General features: G+C 38.6%; 1 protein-coding gene across 3 annotated transcripts in view; it reads right to left on the bottom strand.

The window, feature by feature from the left end:
* The window catches only part of cadm2a (cell adhesion molecule 2a), a 182,654-nt gene that overhangs the window by 125,278 nt on the left and 35,298 nt on the right, over positions 1-22,078 (bottom strand). Inside the window, exon 2 of one of the 3 annotated variants that reach the window (XM_026329353.1) lies at positions 4,184-4,234. The exons of the other annotated variants lie outside the window; for them this stretch is intronic. Coding sequence (XP_026185138.1) covers positions 4,184-4,234 — 51 coding nt within the window. The remainder of the gene's footprint in view (positions 1-4,183; positions 4,235-22,078) is intronic. 3 annotated transcript variants of the gene reach the window in all.

Here is a 22,078-nt window from a genome sequence, read left to right as displayed (position 1 = left end):
ATTTACATACTGATTTAAGCGTAGCCCACTACACTTAATGAGCTGATTTTAATTTGCACATTGATGCATGAGCTTACTCAACTATTAAGCAAAATTTACATTTCATTAAAACTGACTGAATTTGAGTATGTTAGTTACTTTTGAGTTTGGACTTCATATGACTTTATTTTATTGCTCCCCCACCCACCCCCCAACCACTTTTTACAAGGGGTATTTACAATAGTTTTCTTTTCTAGTTCATCTGGCGCCTTAGTGTTTGCCTATCCAGCCACAGATTTAGGTCTGTTTGATGTGCTTCTTGGTGTTTTGGTAGAGCCCAGACGAGCCAACTGCTCCATGGGCTTATGTCTTTCCAATAACCCGAGGGTTGTGTGGGTTTGCCTGTATGTGTGTGTTTGTATTCCCAATCTAATGTGGCATCTAAAGGGATGTGACAGCTCCTGGTGTCTGCAAAGGGGGGCTAGGTTAGTCCTGAGCCAGTGTGGAGGTTGTTTACACCCCAGAACACACATCACACACGAAAGGAAGGAGGGAAGGCAGAACTGGCACTGAGGGTAATGAGAACTGACAGCATTCAAGTCTGTTCTTTGTTTCTAGGATGGTATCTTCTGTTCATAAGAAACAAAGTTCATAAAAATGTGCAGGTCTGTTCTTGAGTATTTCATTGACTTTTGAACGCAGTGTTTGCTCACTGAGCTGTGTCTAGGGTTCTATAAATGCAAATAGTGGCTCCATCCTAGGAGAGAAGTTACTCTGTCACCAGTCAGAAACCAGAAAAAACAACCTACATACACATACACAAAAAAAAAAAAAAAATACTATATACAACTTTCCAAGCATTAAAACCTTATATATATGTGTGTAGTAGCAGATCATAAAACCTGTAGAAAATGCCACTTTGCCACAAGTTTAACTGTGTTCAGTTAATGCATTGCTGATAATAATCATTTCTTTTCACTCTTTCATTCTTTTTTATTTTATGATGAGCCAAACCAGTAGTTTATTACCAGTAACCACTTAAAGAAAGAAAAAACAGAAGGGTGGTCTCCTTTACAGGGACAGACATGCGTCTCAAACATGTGGTGTTGTGTTAATACAGACCAGATGCATGTGTTGTGCTGAAGCACAAGTTCAGCGCACCACAACCTTTTTGTGGATCGTTGGCTCCCCTGCTGTATGATCCAATCAAAGTGCACCAAGATGGGACAAGAGTTTTCGCTTTTGCTGAGGGTTCATCTGTTACTATTTCTGTAGTCAGACTTGCTCTGCATGATCAAAAGTCTGGGTGCTTAATGTTTTACCAGAGACAGTTTGTGTGTGTATGTGTGCGCACCAGGAAAATGTTCCGTATTTATGGGAGTGCTTGTGTGCCTATGAGTCAGTGTAAAAAAGTAAATGGATGACATTGGGAGAGGCTGCTCTGCTTATGTGTTGGAGGAGAACTAAAGGGCAGAATGAGGTTATGCAGGATTGGCTGACTGCAGTCCAACAGCTTCATTAAATGAGAGGAAGGGCAGATAGAAAGTCCACAAAAATACACAATAACATCAACTAAACATGCATGTTTTTTTTTCTTAGAGAGTAAGTGTGCGATAGTATCAGTTAACGGGCCACTGCCAATATGTGAAGGGTCTGATCTATCTTGATCTCCCACCCTTTTTTACACAGGGAAACCATTAAAGTGAAAACATTCTCACTTTCATTTTGCTGTTGGTTTCCTTCTGCTCTCGATGCCACCTTTCAAAATATCTGTTGCTTTTTATTTTGTCCGTAGGTTTTAGCTTATTGTTCAGTGTGCCCTAGCATCAAGGACAGTTATTCACATAATATCTCAAATATCTGCAGAAAGTAAATAAACAAGAGCTACTGTGAGCTCAGAGGGAGAGAAGAGTCATTCCTGCTGGGCGAGGAGGGCAGCCAACTAGTGAATGATTTGCTCATCTCAAACTTCAATAATGTAAGACAACAGGCAGTGCCAGCCACTTCCTAATTTTGTCCCTCTGTCCCAAAGCAGAGTAATCAGCATCTATGATGTGAAGAACGAGCTACAGCCATTTAAAAAAAAAAAAAAAAAAAAAAAGGCACATTAATGACAGCATGAAGGGAAATACTGCATTTGTAAGCATCAACCTTGAGTTTAGAGTACTGTAATATCTACTGTCTCTAAGGTTAAGGCAGTGCCAGTGAGTCACCTGTACGTAAACAGAGAGGTAATAGTCAGATGTGGCAGTCCACAGCCAAAACTCAAATTCCTATCAAACAACTGTAATATGGCAGTGAAAAGATACTGTCTGGGTCAGGGTTTATCTGAGGCACTGAGTTAGTGTTAGGAATAGGCTCAGTTTTGGTCCATGATTGGAATCTTGCACTGTCTACATTAGATAAGTGGCCTGAACTGAGCTCACCTTTGGGTTGGGTGTAGAGTCAGTTGGGAGAGCTCGTGTCAATGCTCAGTGTAATCGCAAAATTGTTTTTGTAGTTGTTTGGAGAACTGATGCTTAAACTCCTTTCATACAAAATGATACTGTGGACATAGGAGAGCTGACAGATCCCCAGAGTTAGGAAGCTCTGTTTGGCTCCATATAGAATTTTAGAATTTGGAGCCTTTTACTTTGAGACACAATAATTAGTTCTGTTTGTAAAGACCTAATAGGTGGAAATTTATGTAGTTTAGCAACTCATTTATTAAGCACATTATGCAAATTAAGTCAGACACAATTTTCCAATTTAAATACCTGAGGCACAGCCAGAGTCAACAGTCTCAAAGTAACAGACAGCCAAGGAGAGAGGGTGAGGCTGTGATTCCCAACTGTACCAGCCACTTACCCAACAACAAGTCACAGGAGAATAACTAATAATAAAAACTCATTGATAAAATACATAAACCTAAAAATGGTTTACAGAAGTATTTTCAATATTTTCTCATTGTGCTCTTCTATTACTCAATAATACTAAAGGTCATGTATGTGTGGTCCAGATGGCAGATGAAATGTGACTGCATTAATACTGTGATAAACCTGTGCCTACAATTGTCTTTGTTCAGAGATGAATGAGTTTTTTTTGTATGATATTTTCACCTATAACTGAAAAAAAGGAAGCAGAACTTATACTATAGCACTAAAACTGTTGTAAGAGAAAGGACAGCTGATGTCAGAAAATAGCAGAGATTTCTACTGTAATGATGTAAAGCATGGCCTGGATAAAAATGTGTATTGAACAATACTGATGTGGCTCCCAGCAGTAGGTGGGTTTTTACGTAGTTATCAGTAGTCCATCTTGTGTTTAAAACAACAGATCCCATGAGCACAGGAACGAAAATGTTGCAGCTACAACGTTTCTGGTGATTCAGAGTGGCGATAAAACTCACTGCCTTTGAAATTGTCACAGAATCTAATTCATTCCAAGGGCTGATTAGGATGGCATGTCTCAACTAGACAGAATAGCACACAGCGGCTGCCTCCTGGCATGTAACACTGTTGCGATTAATGTTACCTCCTAACTATGTATTGTTATATTAAAATTATAACATAGCTTCAGGTTGGCATAACTGAAAACCCTGGATATCTTTTACATGCACATCTTGAAACCGATCATTTTGATATACACCAAACCTGCAATGACAAGATCCTGTACAGAAGATGTTTACTTCCATGAACAGGCAAATAGATTCTTGAAAACACATGAAAAAAGGAAGAGAACTATGTATTTCTTATTTGTTGCTTTTGGGCAGACATACTGGCAGTAAGAGAAATGTAAGAAGGGCCTCGTAGGATTTACAGGGGCTTATTTGGAGCTGAGATGTCAAACCTTGTGTTGGAAAATATTGCTTGGTGATCTCCCTGGTTAACCCATGTTCAAAGGACCAAAATTGACTCACCCATTTCTAGTGAAAATGTATCTGAGATGGCTGTCAGCTACAAAACTTGCCAGGACTGCTTAACCTTTAAAAAAAAATCCTACCTAGCATTGTTTGGACAGACCTGTTTTAAAATTCTTCATGGGAGCCAAGAGTAAGATTAACTATTGGTAGGCACACACACACACACACACACACACACACACACACACACACACACACAAAGTCAAGATTTAATGGCGTTCTTATAAAGTTTCTAAAATGGGCACAATGTGGACTTGTCATTATTGCTCAAATAAACAATGTGAATGCGTTTCCATCACTCACAGATCCGTAGTACTTCAAGGTAGAAGGTTTCACAAAACCTTGTTGACTCACCTAGAGAGACAGAGATAGAGAGGAAAGCAAAGAGAATGGGGAAAAATAGAAAAAATATTTATCACTTTAAAGCATCAAATTATAATCATTTCACATAATACATTTCCTCTCTGAAATTACTGTTTTAACTGTATTGCATGCAATACAATATGATAATTTATTCTTACCATTACAAATTTATTGAGGCATATTTTAACAGAGGCATCATGTATGTTCATTAAACACAACAATTAGATATTCTTTCCTTCATAAACCCTGAAGGAGGATCAGAGGAAAGAATATCTGTCTTTTTTCTGCTGAGTGACTGATTGAGATTATAGAGGGGGTGGAAACTCTTGTTTATTAGGAAGGAGAGGATGCATGTGTGTGTTTTTCTGTATATGTGCTTCCATAGATGTGTTTGAGAGTGTAAGTGGGTGGATGAGATTCTGGCATCTTGCGAAATGTTGTGCGACGCGGGTCAGTGTCAGCCTTCACTGGCAGCTCTGTTTCTATGTTGTATGTTTATTGTGTTCGAGTGCATTTGCATCTACTGATGATGAATTGTTCGATGTGTAAATGGCAAGTCTAATAAGGCCATTAATTTACATTTCTTGATAGCTTAGCTCCAGTTGCTATATAAAAGAATGGTTTATGTGTATGTGGCTGTGAGGGAGTCAAAGAAAGAGACAGGGAGGAAAAAGGTAAGCATGGACAGCGAGTGAAAGTGAACAGGTAATGAGCCCTGGTCTGAAGTCAGAAGCAAAGTAGAGGCTCATCTCCTCCAATCACATGATAGCAAAGCCAATGAGGCACAAAGAGGGATCCTTAAGAAACTACACTATAGCTTTTGTGCCAACCAGGAGCTCGCACATTATCTTGGGTCATTGACATAAAATCTAGCATTAGACAGTCAAACTCACATCAGTGAACAAAGTGATCTTTAGCAGGTAGAAAATAGTTACTTTTCTTCAGTAAACTAATTAATGCCTCTGTGAATTGACTTTATGTCATCATGAGCAAACAGCGCGTCGCAGCTCGCCCTGCTGGTACTGCTGCGATGCAACAGCTACCTGCTGCAGGAAGTCGAACACTGTGTACGGAGGAGCGCGTCCTGAGGTGCACAGCTGCACTGACACGGATAAAGACGCTCTAATGTGTTAATTGATGCTTTACCTATCAAGATGCATCTGGAGCCATTGCTGATGAGATGGAACTGAGTGTGTGTCTGCGTGCGTGTAGGGAGATCGCGCATGTGCAAGAGCACCCAGCTCTAACGTTTGACCACATGATCCATAAATTTTAAATATTAAAAGTAAGATTGTTACCATATCAGTTTTATCATTCCCATTCTTTCAGGTTAAGTACTGTAACTGATATGGTACATATTCTTTATAGAACATTTATTACACACACTAATAAAACCCAGCTTCTCCATGTTTGCCCTACTTGTGTGTATTTATGCAGTGAAGATATTGCTATCACTAATTGCACAGACTCTCTGTTGTCAAACACACCCACAGCTTCATCTGCTCAAGAAAGAGCCAAAATGTCATGTATTTGTGCAAGCACAACCTCAGAGCAGCCTCATGGTTCCTTGTAAATCCTCATGATAAAAATGACCACAGCATAGAGGCAGAGAGACGAGAATTAGATTAGAAAAAGAAATAAAAACTGCTGCAAAATGATTCTTCTTTTGATTGTTATCATAACAGCCCTTGTATTATTGCTCGGATTACTCATGCTTAGCAGTTTGTGTCTATTTTCTTCTTTGTGATTTTCCAGGCCTGGTTGGAAGTGTGTGAGTAGTACAGTTTGCATTACGGTTCGGTTTAAGATACTAATTAATCAGACAAGGTGTGGCATAGTTCTCCAGTCAAGTGTATGAACAGTTGATAATGAAGTAAGTGAATCAGAGAATTGTCAGACTTCTACTGTCCACCCTTGTTCAAATGACAATTTAAATGTAATGTAACACTAGAAGACATTGATACTTTTGTGACATTTTGAGCTGGCTGTTTTTCTCTCAGGCAGCACAGTGGATGAGTGGTTAACACTGTTCCCTCACAGCAAGAAGGCCCCAGTTTGCAACCCAGCAGGGACCTTTCTGTGTGGAGTTTGCATGTTCTACCTGTGCTTGTGTGGGTTTTCTCCAGGTACTCTGGTTTCCTCCCACAGTCCAAAAACATGTATGTCAGGTTGATTGGTGACTCTAAATTGCCCATAGGAGTGAGTGTGAGTGTGTGAGGTTGTTTGTCTCTATGTGGCCCTGTGATGGACTGGTGACCTGTCCAGGGTGGACCCCTGCCTTTCACCCAAAGAGAGCTGGGACAGGCTCCAGCTGATCCCTGTGATCCTGGTTAAGAATAAGCAGGTAGAGATAATGGCTGGATGGATGTTTTTCTCTTTGCTTCTTTCCCATTTTTATGAAAGCTGTTAAAACAGATGAAGCAAAAGTGCTGAAGAGTTGGTAATATAAGGTACCAAGACAGACTGTTAGAAGAATACATCTTTCCCATTCAGTCTGTGAGGCCATGTGGTTAGAACATGTTCAGCAAACTGGGTCTTTGTACAGAGATTTCTTTTAACATAATTCCCTTTTCTCTCCCTCTCTTTCTCTATTTCTACATTTCCAAGTTGTTCCAAAAAGGCACAGTTCAAAACACACAGTGGCTTTGCAACATCACACATTCCTTTATGTTCATATGGTCAGTAGTTACGTGCCAAATAATAATTTGTCCTTAACAACCAAGAATACTATAGTTTGCAGTTGCTGTAACAGGACAGCCTGGTGTTGCTATCTGCTGCTGTTTCAGTAAACCGCCACGTCTTGACTTTTCTTTAATAATCTTTGGACGGTGTATAAGGTTACACTGCAGGAAGATGACGAATCTTGTGATGCTATTTAAATGTATAAGAAATATAATGAAACTGAAATGTGAAGTCTGTTGGAACAGAGGCGGTATGGTTTATCCTTTCACTAATTTAACAATTACAGTATATCTTTTATTTCTGCTATATTTTGTGGGAGGACAGTGTGTTTCAGCAGGAGGTGTAAAATTTGAATGATGTGTAATGAGATTGTTGTACAGATCAATATAACTCTAGTTTTTTTTATTAAACATGTATAAATATGTAGGTTCATTTGTCTTTTGAGAACAGAAGTTGCTGCACCAGTCATCATTTATTCTATTTTAAAGGAGATCTGCAATGCATAACTGCAGATCTTAAGACTTGCAGTACAACAGTTGCTGTTGGTATTCAGATTCTGTTCTATGCAGCAATCTAAAGTGAAGGTCTATAGAGGTGGCCTCAGGTAGTCATCAAATTCCGTTTATTCATTTGATAATTTTCTCTGTCTGCTTCTGTTAGATTTTTTATGCTACATTTAAAGTAATACCAACTATTTGACTCGCAGGTCGAGATTTTTCATAATACCAATGCGCCTTAAAAAAAGGCAAGCTTTTCTACATAAGCTTCGTCGAGAAAAGCATGTTCGAAGATATTTGTCTTCCTGTCTTAGAAAAACTGGCACTCACCCCAAATTATTGCATTATTTAAAGAGTAATGTGACACCCACAGTATCTGGAAAGTATTGTGTCACTGTCCTGTCTATTTAAAACTTGCAAGCCTGCCAGCAACACTGATGGATGCAGTCAGTAACCACACCCAACACTGTATTCTCTGCATCCTGCAATACCTCTGCAGTAGGGAAAAAAAGTTTAACCACTGGAAATGATTTTCAGGAAGTGTAAATCTTCGATAAATGAAAAGTAGAATTGCAGAGTTTTTCGATAAGCGGGTTTGTTAAGAGATTCTAACACGTTTTGGACTTTTTGTTAAGATATCATCTTCTCTGCCAAAAACACACTTTTTTCTCTGGAACCTAAAAGAAACCTGGGCTTTGCATATTGTGGCAAGGCTCAGTAAGCATTTTCTTGGTTCTGGTGCCATGTAAAGTCGGCTGTGCAATGGATGAGCTTAAATGGCTGGTAAAAGCCTATTCGCAAGGTTTTGAAAGCATTTGAGAGTTGGAAAATCATGCCAAAAACAATCCTTCTGCCAGGCTCAATTGATTCTCACTGGATGTTTTCCAAACTATAATCTTGTAGTGAAAATAGACCTCGTTTGACTTAGTCTGTCTACTGTATGTGAAAGTGAGAGCTAACTACTGAAAGCCAAATATGATCAATCAAGAACCCATCTATATTTACTGAATTTAAAACTGCCTCTTTGAACCCAGTTATTAAAGGTCTGCCATTGTTAAACTCGGGACCTGACATTGCAGGATATCACTGCATATTACATTACATCCTCAAAGACTCATGCTGTTTAGACTGGGTATTGCATTATCAAGAGCCACATCAGTGATGGCTCATTGAGTTATGTGTAACTTCTGCCAGCTGCTGCAGATGACCAAGTGTTTTTAACATTGATTGTGACTGTGTGTTCCTGGATCTGACAGAAATAACAAAAGCACATCGATAGTGGAGAAAGGTGTACATTAAGTAAATATTGCAGTACATGAGCCGTGACCAGTGCATAAAAATGTCCCTGCTACTTTGAATTAAGAACAAAATGCCATGTAATGCCAGTAAAATTCAGCACTTGGCAACTAAATTGTTGGGTCATCACTATCAACCCTGATATTTCAACAGATACATTTTCATGATCAATCTCAATAATGGGATATCTCAGTTACTGTGCATATAAGGTAGTTGGCAGCGTTTTGAAACAAATTAATTGCAAATGGATCTAAAATGTTCTTTGCAGTTTTAAAAATATATTTATATATTTTTACTTGGAGCGACAAATCCACAACATCTAATTACAGGGCAGAACTTGATTAAAGATTTTCTGACCACTAGAATTTGTCCAAATGATCGATATTATAATGCATTAATACATAGTCTGCATATTTCTAATCTCATAACCAAGACTCCAGTTACCACTGGAGACATCCAGCATCCTGTTAAAGGTCAGTTTGTCTCATTCCTACATTGACTTGTTTGTGAGCAAACTGATAAAGTGATGGTGTACAATCACAAAATCAACATTCACTATAAAATGTATGTAATCCATCCATCCATCTGTTGTCTACTGCCTGTTCTTCCAAGGTCGCACGCAATCAACTCTGTCAGCTGACTGGGTGAGAGGCAGGTACACCCTGGACAGGTCACCAGTCTATCACACAGCTGACACATAAAGACAAACACTCACATTCACACTCACAAGCAATTTAAAGTCACCAATTAAACCAACCTTTCACGCTAACATGTCTTTGGACTGTGGGAGAAAACTGGAGTACCCAGAGAAAACCCAGGCAGACACAGGGACAACATGCAAACTCCACACAGAAAGGTCCCAAATTCAAACAGGATTCAGAAATGTAAACACGTTCTTCTAAATACTTATGAATACTGCTTCCCAAGCATTTCAGTTCCTTCTCACGTATCTGTGTCTGCACACACCCACATGATGTATGTTGAGCCATCTGCACATATGTAATATGTTACACTGTGTCTAAAAGTCTTGGTTAATTTAGATCTCACTGTCTGTGGAAGCAGCCTGCAAACCTCGGCTCTACTCCAATCAACTCTGTCTGCAGCCAAAGACTAAACTCTTGTCAGTTTCCACACTTTGTAGTTCACTTAGTGCTTCTCTGCTCTTCACCTCAAAACCCTCATCCCTTTCACGCTAACATACAACCACTGCAAAATAAGTTAAAGCCCTGATTTGAAGTTAAAAGAAAAATGGGTCAGCAAACCAAATGTTTATGGTTTCTTTCAATTCATTTTTCTCATTAAAGTGCTTTGCTAATAACACAGCACAGTTAAAGTTGCACTTTCAACCTAAAGCAAAATGTAAATATTGCACTGGATACTAACAAGCCACAGTTTCATTCCATAAAACAAACACTTTGGAGGACTAATATGAAGTCACTAAAAAAAGTTCTCTCTCACTTTATTTTCCTTGATATTTTGTTGTACTAACATTGATATATATTTTAACATTTCACTGAAGCATATGCTATAAGATTTGAGTGGACATGAAAGAGGGAGAGGGAGACATTTTTTAAATGGTAAACACGGTTATACAGCGATGCATTCCTTTCCGCATGCCCCTTGAATTTATCTATTAGCTTATGGTTTGGACTCTACTTAGAGGTTTTAAACAATTTTTACTGACTGTGCTGTGCAGAGAAAAACAGGAAATGACACACTGATAAATTATGCGAATCCTGTGATCATGCCGAGCACACAGGGCCTCAGATGTTACATTCATGAGTAAGATTAGTGCTACAACCCTGCACAAGGCCACTTACTCTTCTGTGCATTGTCAAACAAGCTTTTCTACATCCTCATTAATGTTCTTAATTCATGATTTACAATTTATCATGGAAACAAATCATGTGCCTACTGCTGCTTCTCCTGTTTTTTATGTTTCAAAATCAAACGCAAGCCTACTGTATTTAACAAACCGGAAGATATCAGAATCTGAAATTAGTAAGGAATTAAACAGCCGGAGGAAACAAGCAAGGAAACTAAATCATCTGTGGTGACTTGAAAACTCCTAAGCAATAAAAGATTTTTTTTTTACCAAAGCACAGCTGTGACTGAAAGACTAAGTTTCCATTTACAGAAAATGTATGGAAATAATCAAGTCTAGACAATGGAGGAAGAACACTTATGAGAATCTGAATCAGTATTTTGTTCCAACAAAGATGAAATACCCTCTGACTTTCTGTGGTGACACACCTCTGTAAAAGAGTCATTTCTTCCTCGATCTCTCTAAAAATATTCTGCGTGGCTTCGGCTTGAAAATGAGCTCATCTACCATCATCTGCCTACATCTTCATGCTGCTATCAACTTACTGTGAAAAGGAATTTACTGCACTGAATATCGCTAGATATGACTTCTTCCTATGACTTTTATTATTATGTGTATAAATCCAAGACAGTCACCACTGTGCTGTGAGTAATTGTTAGAGTAGTTTAGAAGTCGTTTAAAAAAAAACGTTTAATGTAAATCTGCTTGCGGCTTGTTATTTGCAGTCAGGTTGAAATCCCACTTAGTTTAAAACTGTAGATGCAGGACATTTGTAGAAAGCCAACCTCACGACTGCCTGACAGGCTCTTCATACCAGAAATAAATCTGAGGTCTGAAAATCAACGCATTCAGCTTCTGTTTTAGATCACTGCTGCACTGAATTAATTTAGCTCCAATTAAACCACTAACACACACATAGAAAAACACTCGTTCCCTCCACTTTCACACACACAGCACAGGCACAGCTATAGACGTTTAAACGGTGAGTGCTGGGTTACTGATAACAGCTCTAATATATTTCTAATGAGGCACCTGCCAGGCTGTAGAGCTGCTAATTTACTGGTAGATTCAGTTGAACAGCTAGACTCTCTTCAGCTCAGCCGGGGGACATGGACACATAGACAGAAAGGGAGGGTGAGTGAAAATTTATAAAAATTTTATTGTAGAGATAATAAAACGACAATTAGATCGAATAAACAAAAGAAAATAATTTGTACCAAGGTGTACTTCACCGATGTGACCTGCATTAACTGCCATGGAGCACTGCAGGATCCTCATTCAACAAGCATGCAACGTACGGCAACACACAAACACCACTGAGCTACATTTTCATCTGATGATATGAAAATATGATCTGAATTCAGATACTTTACCGAGATAATCCCACCACAAATTTGCATTTTTTTTAAAAATAAATACCCTTTAAAGGTGCAATGTAATTTCTCATGTGAACTTTGCAAAACAGGCAAGCAGGTGGGGAGGCAAAAATGTTGAAAGAATAAAAGGCAGGTATAGACAACCTGTATTTACTGTTCAGGTGAAATGAGCGAAAAACATCATTTTTAATGACTGTTTCTTTAGATGCATCAGTTACCGCAACAGGTTGCTTAAAGAGAATCATCTGAAAGGTTACTTGCTGAAAGTGTTCCCAACGTCTAGAGGCATAAAAACCTCCTCACCATCAATGAGCGGAAAGAGCCAAGACAGGTGGGAAGAGAGCACATGACACTTCTTCACTTAAGCTGTGTGGAAGTTTACATGTTTGCTTCATAGTGTCTCAGCCCCATGAGCACTACTTTTTATAAGCGTATACACACTGTGCTGACTGCATTTGCACCTGGATGACTCTGGCTGACATCCAATTGCGATTTAAGCCAGCCAACATCTGCCCAACACGATCTCATTACAGCGCATGCTGCATTAATGTGCAGTTTTCTTCGCTCATGTATCCAAACACAGTTTGTACTGCCAAGATTAAACCTTCCAGTTCCCAATGCTGCATCTTCCTGGCCTTTAATTGTTATGCTAAACTTTATTTCGACCTCAAGGCATACTGTACTAAAGAATTTCTTCTTCTTTCCCTTTAAATACAAGGCTCAAATCTGCACCTTAATTTAGTGCATTTGTCTGTGCTTGAGAAGAAGAGAGGAACAGAGCAAATGCAGAAAGAGCAAGAGTAGGAGATATGTTGCTGTACCCAGTGAGGTGACAGCAGGTCGCTTAAGAATTGATGAGCAAAGAGGGGACATGTTTCACTGAGACAATTCCTGCTGTGATACATGTCCTCTATGATGACTTCCTGTCATCAATATCATTACATCCCGCTGAGGTGAGTTGACAAAGGTATCTGGTCTGTATCTGTACTGCACAGTACTTTGCCAAGACTCAGTGTGCACAGAGTTGAAAGTGTGGAACGTGTGTTTGTGTAGGCATGAGAGGATTTTGTGGGAACGATACAGTGAATTATTCATTTTGCAGTAGACTTTTTCTTTATCTATGACACATCTGTAAATGTCTTGCTTGCTGGTTGGTTGGACTCTGCTGTTTATTACGTCAGCTGAGGTTGTTGTTTTATTGTACCCTATGAACAAAATTCACTTAAGATTATTTAAGTTCATCTATCTTTATTATAAAAAAGAGAAAAAAACACAAGAAGTCATAACATCACCTTAAATTCAAGCTACAGAAAAAAAAAAAAAAAAAAGTGACTAAGAAAGTGAAGGCCTCCAAAGAGAGAAATATTTTCTAAACAAGTTTTCTAAATCAATGTAGACAGTCTTAAATGTCTTTTAGGATTTTAGTTTTTTTAACAGGTTAAAATATCAACAACAAAGATGACCCAGAACTAATGAAGAGGCAAAGTAAAAACAAAAACAATGCAAAGCAGAAACATTCATAGTGAGAAATGCTTCCTGGTTGCCTCTCAGGCAAAAAAAAAAAAAAAAAGGAACAGTTGTATAAACCTCCCTACAATGTGTCAAAATATCCTATCAGCAGGCACTCTGTGATCTAGCAAATCATATTTCATTGGTTGACTGAAAGAGAGCTATTCCAATACCCCACCGCTGTCCTGTCAAATCACAGGATACTCGCCAGTGACAAGAACCACTGGCTGGAAACCAGTGAATCAAACTCAAATCTAATACCTCAGACACAAATGCAATCACAGCTAAAGAAAAGAGCCTATTGAGGATCCTCAGCGGCTAGCATGTGTAAAGAATGAATATTTCCGTGAGAATTTCAGACTCCAAGTCTGGCACAAGAGCTGTGAGGAAAGTGATGATAAGTGAAGCTAAGTGGCATAAGTAAAAACAATAGCACAGAAAAGGTGAGAGATGATTTGACATTATCCCATTCTCAACATTCTCTGATCTTCTTAGCATTTCTTGCGCAACCTCATTGTCTCCACTACTCTCTCCACAGATTTAATGGCTTTTCATTAGGAGAATATAGATTAGACAGAGAGAAAATGGAGCGTTACTGGAAATGCAGACAACATTAAATGTATATTTAAATTATTAATTAGCATCCTGCTAAGAAATGACAAACTAGTGAGCATGTCAAAGCAAATCAAAATAAATAACAAGACTCTACAGCATATGGTCAGGGCTGACAGTGGAATTAAGTTCACATGCATTTGATCACTAAGGAAAGTCTAGTTTTAACCCAGTGATTTGCAGCAATTTTCACTGAACTTGACAAGATACACACGTTTCCCCACAGCACATGACATTATCCTCGGATACTGCAAGGCTTTTGATTTAGGTACAACTCTAGTCTGACCATTCGTGCAAATCCTGTCTATTGTTGAAACTGTGTCTTGCAGTAGTTGTTGCACTGACATCTTGTGAATGCCCTGTAAACACAAAGTGGCCACACTAATCTGATATATAGCTGCAGTGCTTATACAAGGAACCTTTTTTTTTTTATTATCACACAAAACAACTGGCCAACAAACAACGATCTTATATCAACAACAAACAACAAACAATGATCTTATACCTGACAGTGAAACTGCAACAGAAAAACAGCTCACATGGACTCACATGGACTCACATGGACTCACATGGACCTCTACCTGGACCCTTTAAGATCATTTAAGTAGAGGACAATACAGTTAACGAGCATGATAAATGCTGAGTCTAAATAGTAGGGAGACTAAAAGTGTATATCTAACCTCCACCTGCTTCTTCCAGTCTTCAGTAACCATGGAAACAGTGAGATTTTAAAGGAGAAAGGTGGTTGAACTAGGAAGAATGAACTCCTGTACAGTGCAGGTGAATGGGTGGACAGATGCATCAAATTATTATAATACGGAGTGCACAACTGTATGTACTGCATTTAACAACACATCACAGCCTTAGTCATCACTCAGGAAATGTTTGTTGGTAAAACTTTTGATAAGTTAAAGGACATTATACAGTGAGAACTAAAATGTCAACTGCCGATAGTGATTCACTTGTGCTCATTCAGGGTGGACAATGGCAAAACAGACAGCTGAGGAGATGAAATAATAATATGTGGATTTGACAGCAGAAGGCTTTTGACTTGGCCTTTAAAATACCATCTCTCTCAGCATTAAAGTTACCAGCTATTAATATTTCACCTTTGAAGAAACAGGTCCAAACTACTGAATTTTTTGGGATCTAAAACCTGATATAGTGCTTCATAATATATCTTTTATTTGCGAAAAGCAGTTGTTCTTTTAGCTCATTTAATGCTAAAAAAAAAACACTACACCACTATACTATGTGGACAGATGGGAAGATATGTTGCTGTACATCAATCTTTGTTTATGCTTTTCTGCCTTTTGACCTGCCTTTGTTTTTCCTGTTTCTATCTATTATTCATATTGGTCTGATAGCTTAGCATAACTTTCTCTTCTAATAATCTAGAATTACTCATCCTGTTAACCTGACTCATAAAAATTGTTTTTGTTTGTCAGTGGCAACGATGCTTCCATTTACATTTTAGCAATCTTGCCAGTGTTCTCATCCAGAGCAATTAAAATGAGTGCAGTGGTATTTACCAGTAAACAGGATGTAATGTAACAATCTTTTGCACCATAACCTCTGTTGAGCTTCCAATCAGAAACCTCATTTGAGTGTTGAAAAACATTGATGTGCCATCTTACAAATGATTACCAATGAGAACATGAAGCCACACATCATCAGGTACATCAAAAAACAGATACCTGACTTGAATGTTAGAGTGCCATTGTGTGTGACGGTAATAAGGGATAGGGTTTGGTGTCTTATTCAAAGAGACTTTTATTTGAGACTCTGATCTTCGAGGTACGGAAAATGATTTGCATCCGCCCAGCTGCCCTCCTGCCCAGAATCAACACTGCTTTGCTTACAAGCATCAAATGATCTAATGCAGTGGTTTCTAATCTTTTCCTACTGTCAAAATGAAGATGCCAACTCATCAACCATGCATAACAATTTGACTGAGAAAGAAAAAAAAAAACTCTGACAAAAGAGACTAGTCAATTTGTGTGCCAGAAATATTACTGGCTCATAAATGATCTCACACCCAGTCACATTTATCCTGCCTGAACCACATATTACTAAGCCCATCGCTCACAGATGAATTGTTTAAGCTGGTATTGATAAAGAATATTGACTGAACAGACACATCCCACTCTGCAGTTTAGATGCAACATCAATTATCACCACTCATGAGCATACATAACATGATAAAGAACACTGAGCCACCAGGGAAAACCAAACCAGACAGGTCTATTTCCACTAGATATTCCTATGGTATTTCTGCCGCTTCCATGTAAAGGTCTTGTAAACAATGAAAGGCAAAAAAAATCAAGGCATTAACACCAAACTCAACCAAAGATAATAGCTGTAAACGTTCCCATTTCAAGGTTAGCTGGGTACCGTTTGCTTCTGTAAGTCATCCATTACTGTTTGGATTATCAGAAGTAGAGTAGCTGATTGGTAATTAGTGTTTACTTTACCACATATCCATAATGGTAAGTGGCATATTTAGCAAAAGGCCCAAGTCTTCATCATATTTTAAATACATTTAATAACACCACAGCTTAGTTGACAATAAGTGCATTTAGGAATTACTGTAATTATTGTGTGCTTGTAAACCCATAAAGAGCCCTTCAAACAATAGGCCTGCATAGATGTTACTGATTATAGCAAAAAAGAGAAACAACAGGTATACAATGACATTTTCAACTTTAGCCTCTCTTGTGGAAAGAGATAAAACCTACAATTGGTCACAAAATAGCACCTGACATGATCCACCACTTACAACAGTCTACAGTGTGATAACACCCATCCTGTCTTCAACACCAGCAGGTATGGCCCTCCTATATTCCCCATTGTACGGTCATTTGTTGTTGAATGAAATGTTAAGAGCATGCAGCAAAGCCAGAGAAGGTCAGTGGTTCTGCAATGATGATGTAAGAGCCCGAATCATCAAGGAGACTACAGAGTTTCAAAAGACTGATGATTCTCTTTAAGTGTGTAATAATAATATCAGGACTTCAACTTTTAAAAAGACACATCTGCATAGATAATGTCTTAACATAATACAATGGGCTATCACAGGGACTGTACTTAAATAAATTATTTGCTAACTAAAATGGCTTTAAAAATAGAGTGAGAAAGAGTACATTGGATTTTCATTCATCGGGAGTAATTCATGTAGCAGAAACCTGGTCTTGTATCAGAAACTGAGAGGCAATTGGCCTGGAACTCAGAATATATAAGCTTTCTAATTCAGCCATGTAACGTACTTATCTCTATAGCAGGAACATGCTGTAAGCAGTGTGTGTGTGTGTGTGTGTGTGTGTGTGGATGTATGTGCATATATGTGTGTGTGTATGAATAGGCCAAATTCCATTTCAGAGTTGTGCCTTCCAAATGGTTTGCTGATTAAGGCATTTAAAGAAAATTAGCCCCACTGCCACCATAAATCTCTCCACTTTTCTTCAATGAATACTGCATATCTCACATTTCATTTCTTATTTGCATATGAAAAGCGACACCTTCACTTTTACTACCTCTACACTGCAGAACCTGAATCGCAATTGAGTACACTAGGGTGTGAAAACACTGAAGTTGTGATATGTATTGCAGTTTGTGTCAACATCTGCATATCAATTTATACCAGAAACTCAACTTGGAGTTTGAAGTGGACCAGCTCATTCGAAGCTTGGTGGCCCTTCCCTCTGATTACAAAGTTAATGTGCATCAGCAGATGACAGTTATGACGCTACGCCAGATCATCCATATGGACTTAGCACTATCATTCATCATTTCAGTGGCTAATAAAATACAGTATGATGCTAAATGAGAGTAGGAAAGAATTATCAACTGAAGACAACACAGCCACTTTTTGTTTGATGAATATTTGGCTTTTTGGGAATAAACAATCATGCCTCAGATGGCTGCTGAGGGAGGATGGAGGAAAAGAGCAACTTCTTTATGACGTTCACAAAGGCCCTAACTTAATGGAAGTTTGAATTACCATTTAAATAGGATTTTTTTTTGGGGGGGGGAGGGGAGGCATCATAGAGAAAGATAAATTACATTGTAAACAATGTCAGAACAGTTTAATGACACATATGAAATGAAAGTACACACCCCATGCTTTCGTAGCTATTGAGTGATATAGAGAGTGAACTGCATAAATAACGAGGCAGCCCGAGGAAAAAAAAGCAACTAGGCAGACTTGTTGTCTCTGGCTGGGCCTGCACTTTTAATTGACTTGAATAAAAAACTCAATTACAGCATTCTGGCCACCGGAGGGAGAGAGAGCAAGCAAAGGAGAGAGTTTGAGGAGGACAAGGGGGAGGGAAGGAAGCAGAAAGAAAAGTGAATGAAGCATGAGAGAGGAATGGAGGAGTTATTGGGTCAGAATGGCACCTCAGGGGGGAATCGGGACAGCAGACAAGCTTTTTTACAGGCCAGTCTGTCTATGGAAATTACACCTCACTGAAAGGTGGAAGAAAAGAGACTAAAAAAGGAAAGAGGAAGAAGGTAAAGTGCTTTGTCAGTACCTTCTAAGCTATTTTATGCATTTATTGTCATCTGTTATTCCACAGAGGCCCACTGAGATACTGATTGAAGGTGAGGGGCATTGAATCAAGTGAAATCAGTAAGCACTCCCACACAGCTGAGGCGCTGATTTAGCTTCCACAGAAGTCGACAGGCTTCGTACTAGGAGAGTATTAAAGCGAAGAGCTTGAATAGATAAGAAGGCAACAGAACAAACGGTGAATGTGATGCAAGGAACAAGAAACTGAAGATTCTTTGTAAAAAGAAACATCCCCAGCACCGCACATTGATACTGTCAGATTGATAAAGCATGACTGATGGTGGGACTATTGGCAGATTGGTGCGTGTGTCTCCCTGTGTGAAAGAGAACAATCATTATTACATTTTTTATGTGAAGGTGTGCTGTAGTGGTGGGTGTGGTGCTGGTAGTGTCAGTGGATGTTGTGGAAGTGTGAATTTTCTAGATATCCCCGAATCAGAAAACAACAGATTCATTGTCAGCCTACAGCAGTCAATGCAATGTTTGTGGACAATGAGCCAATATTTCCGCCTTGTGTGTGTTTGTAAGTGTATGTGTGTGTGTGTGTGTGTGTGTGTGTGTGTGCGTGTGTGTGTGTAGACAGCAAGCTGTTGTTCCTATGGTTGTGTGTTATTGATTAGTCATCTCTGTGGGCAATAGGAGCTGTTATCAGGCCTGACATGGAGACAGACGGGGGTGGATGATGCATGGGACGGGAAAACTGTTCAGACGCAAAGATAATGGAGCTACACACATTCGCCGATACATACACACACATGCTTTAAAGATGAACGGGCACACACTGGCACATGCTCCCACAGATTCTTGCACACACAATAGGCCTATTACACAACTGAGTGCAAATGTATTGGCAGCGATAGATTTGTTTTCAGCACCATGGACAGCACACTAAATCTTGAGCAATGCCAGCACACCGTGCATATGGCTAATGATTATCTATTGCCGCGCCCACAACTATAATCAACCATTACTCATGGAAGTTAAGTGTAGATGCCCTCAAGAATCACACTAAATTTATCAAGTGAACCTAAGAAGTGGAGATGAAATTGAATGTTAAATGAAATAAAGTCCATACTGTGACCGGGTCTTCTCACAACCATGGCGCTTGTACTCACCTATGAAAGAAAGAGAAAAGGGGAGAGAGTGAGGTCAGAGTCAAAAAATTACTGCACATACTTTACTGTGTGTAAATGATGGGTATTTTAGGAATGCAGCAGTTTAATACATTTAAACGTAGGTCTGTTTCCTGTTAACACACTGCATTTCAACAATCCACTTAAAGAGAGCGTGACACAACTACACACACACACTCTACTGTATTAACACAATTGCATTTGGCGATTGTTTGCTACGTAGCACTTAACACACGTACACACAAATGATTTGCAAACAGAAACTCCACAAGTTAATTCTCCACTGCTTGCAGCTCCACTAAATTAAGCTGAAGAAAAAAAAGAGACTGTAATGAAAGTTATAGTAATATAATATCTAGGCCCTACTAAATTTGGTTAATCGGTTTGTTTTATGTAACATCACAGTCTATAAATGAAAAACTAATGTTTTAAGAGTTGGTAAATGTTTGAACAATAATCACACAATCATAATGAGGTTTTTCCAATATGATCCAGCGCCAAAAAAAACTTAAGATGTAAGTTACGTCTTTTTTATCATACAGCTGCTCACTGAGAACAGAGTAAGTTATGAGTAAATGTCAGCTGTGGAACTGTCTGTCCACGAGATGCCAACTATGAGCACATAGAGAATAAATTGTCATGGCCTGCACTCTACAATCCTTTCCTTCTCCACAGGGACAGGTAGACTCAGGTTTTTCCCACTGAACTGTGAAAATACACAGAGGTCAAGCTTTCCAACATGTCCTCTACTCTCTTTGATGACATGGACAGGGTTAGGCCACAGACCAGATACAGAGAAAGAGATCCATGAAAAGAATCTCCATAGCAACTTTCAGTACAAACTGGTAAAAACATGTCATATTTGGACATTTTGTAAAGTTGCAGTATTTCAGTGTTATGTGAGAAAACGGCATTTAGAGAGTAACTACATAATATGTTTTCCCAAAGCATCGCTCATGGTCAGTAATAATATTAATTGGTGCCATGTGGCCACTGTGTATACGGTCATTTAGAATCTCTTAATCATATTGTATTTCACAAAAAAAAAATTGTTTTCGAAAACTGATATAAGTTACAAAAAACAACAAAACAGTTTGTTCTAGTATAAACTAGAAATTAACATTAATATTTATCTCAGTGTCTGGAGGAAATGATAATGATCATAAGCTTAACTTTAATTGTGCACTTGTTATTCTCAGTGCTTTGCATGGTAACAAGTCAGGAGGATGGGTCATTGCTCAGTATACAAGCTAATAAAACACATCAGTTAAACCAAGAAGTCATGCCAACTTATAACAGTGCAACAAAAATTGTCTATTGTTTAGTTTAAAGGGATAAGTGTGAATGAGTTGTGAACTCATGAAAGCCCTATTAAAGTAAACAGAGGAGCTGAACACATTCTTCTGGATAGCACAACCTTCCACATTCCTTGGTGAGGGACCCTCTGTAGGGATCGATACACCCAGATAGAAAAGCCTGCTAATAACACAGGGTTGAGTTGAGGTAAAGCTTCCCTGATTAAAAACACAAACCAAAAACAAATTACACATATTTGCCTACGGTAAAAACAAGTTTCATTCCAACACCCTGCTCCAACACAGCCATTATAATTATGCAACTAATTGAATATTACTGAAGTTATTAGTTAAGCTATGTTTACTTACAAAACTTGTCTCTCAGACAAGATTATTATTTAAATACAGTGAAATTAATTTCAGTTGGAAACTGTCAAATGTCTTAAAATCAACCGAAACATACTAGTATATACGTTTATGATATCTACTAATACAAGCACATGTAGTATTAAGTATCTTGTGTATCTACTTGAATTATTACATCATGAAAGAATAAAATCTATCTTAGGAAGCTTCTTTGGCAGTGCCTGTAACATGCACCATGCATCTTTTTTTTGTTTGTTTTTTTTTCTTTTCCTCTGGTTAAAAAACACATTCTCATACTATAACTTCTTGAATAGACATTACACTAAGCCTTGTCCTTAGGTACAGCAAAATGAATGTTAACATCAACTGTCCTTATTGGACTGTAGGTGTGGCACAGAAATACTGCTAATCTTCACTCTGCTAACATTTCCTGTCTCAGTGCTGTTAAGATATTATGAGTTTGTTTCTGTGCCCAAATCTGACACCCTAATGTACTTATATACTGTACTTTCACCTTCTTTCCGTCAGTAGCATCTACTCTGCTGCTGTTAAAGCATTCCCTCACCCTTATCATGAAAGAAAGAGACACCTTTCTGCCTGTTGGCTCTTATTTTAATAGGGAGTCACAGCTTGTTGATTTGGGGCTGACTGAATGCAGGCTGAGTCATTAGCAC

This window comes from Mastacembelus armatus, chromosome 14 (assembly GCF_900324485.2).
Source record: "Mastacembelus armatus chromosome 14, fMasArm1.2, whole genome shotgun sequence".
Lineage (NCBI taxonomy): Eukaryota > Metazoa > Chordata > Actinopteri > Synbranchiformes > Mastacembelidae > Mastacembelus > Mastacembelus armatus.
This window is presented reverse-complemented; position numbering and strand designations above follow the sequence as displayed.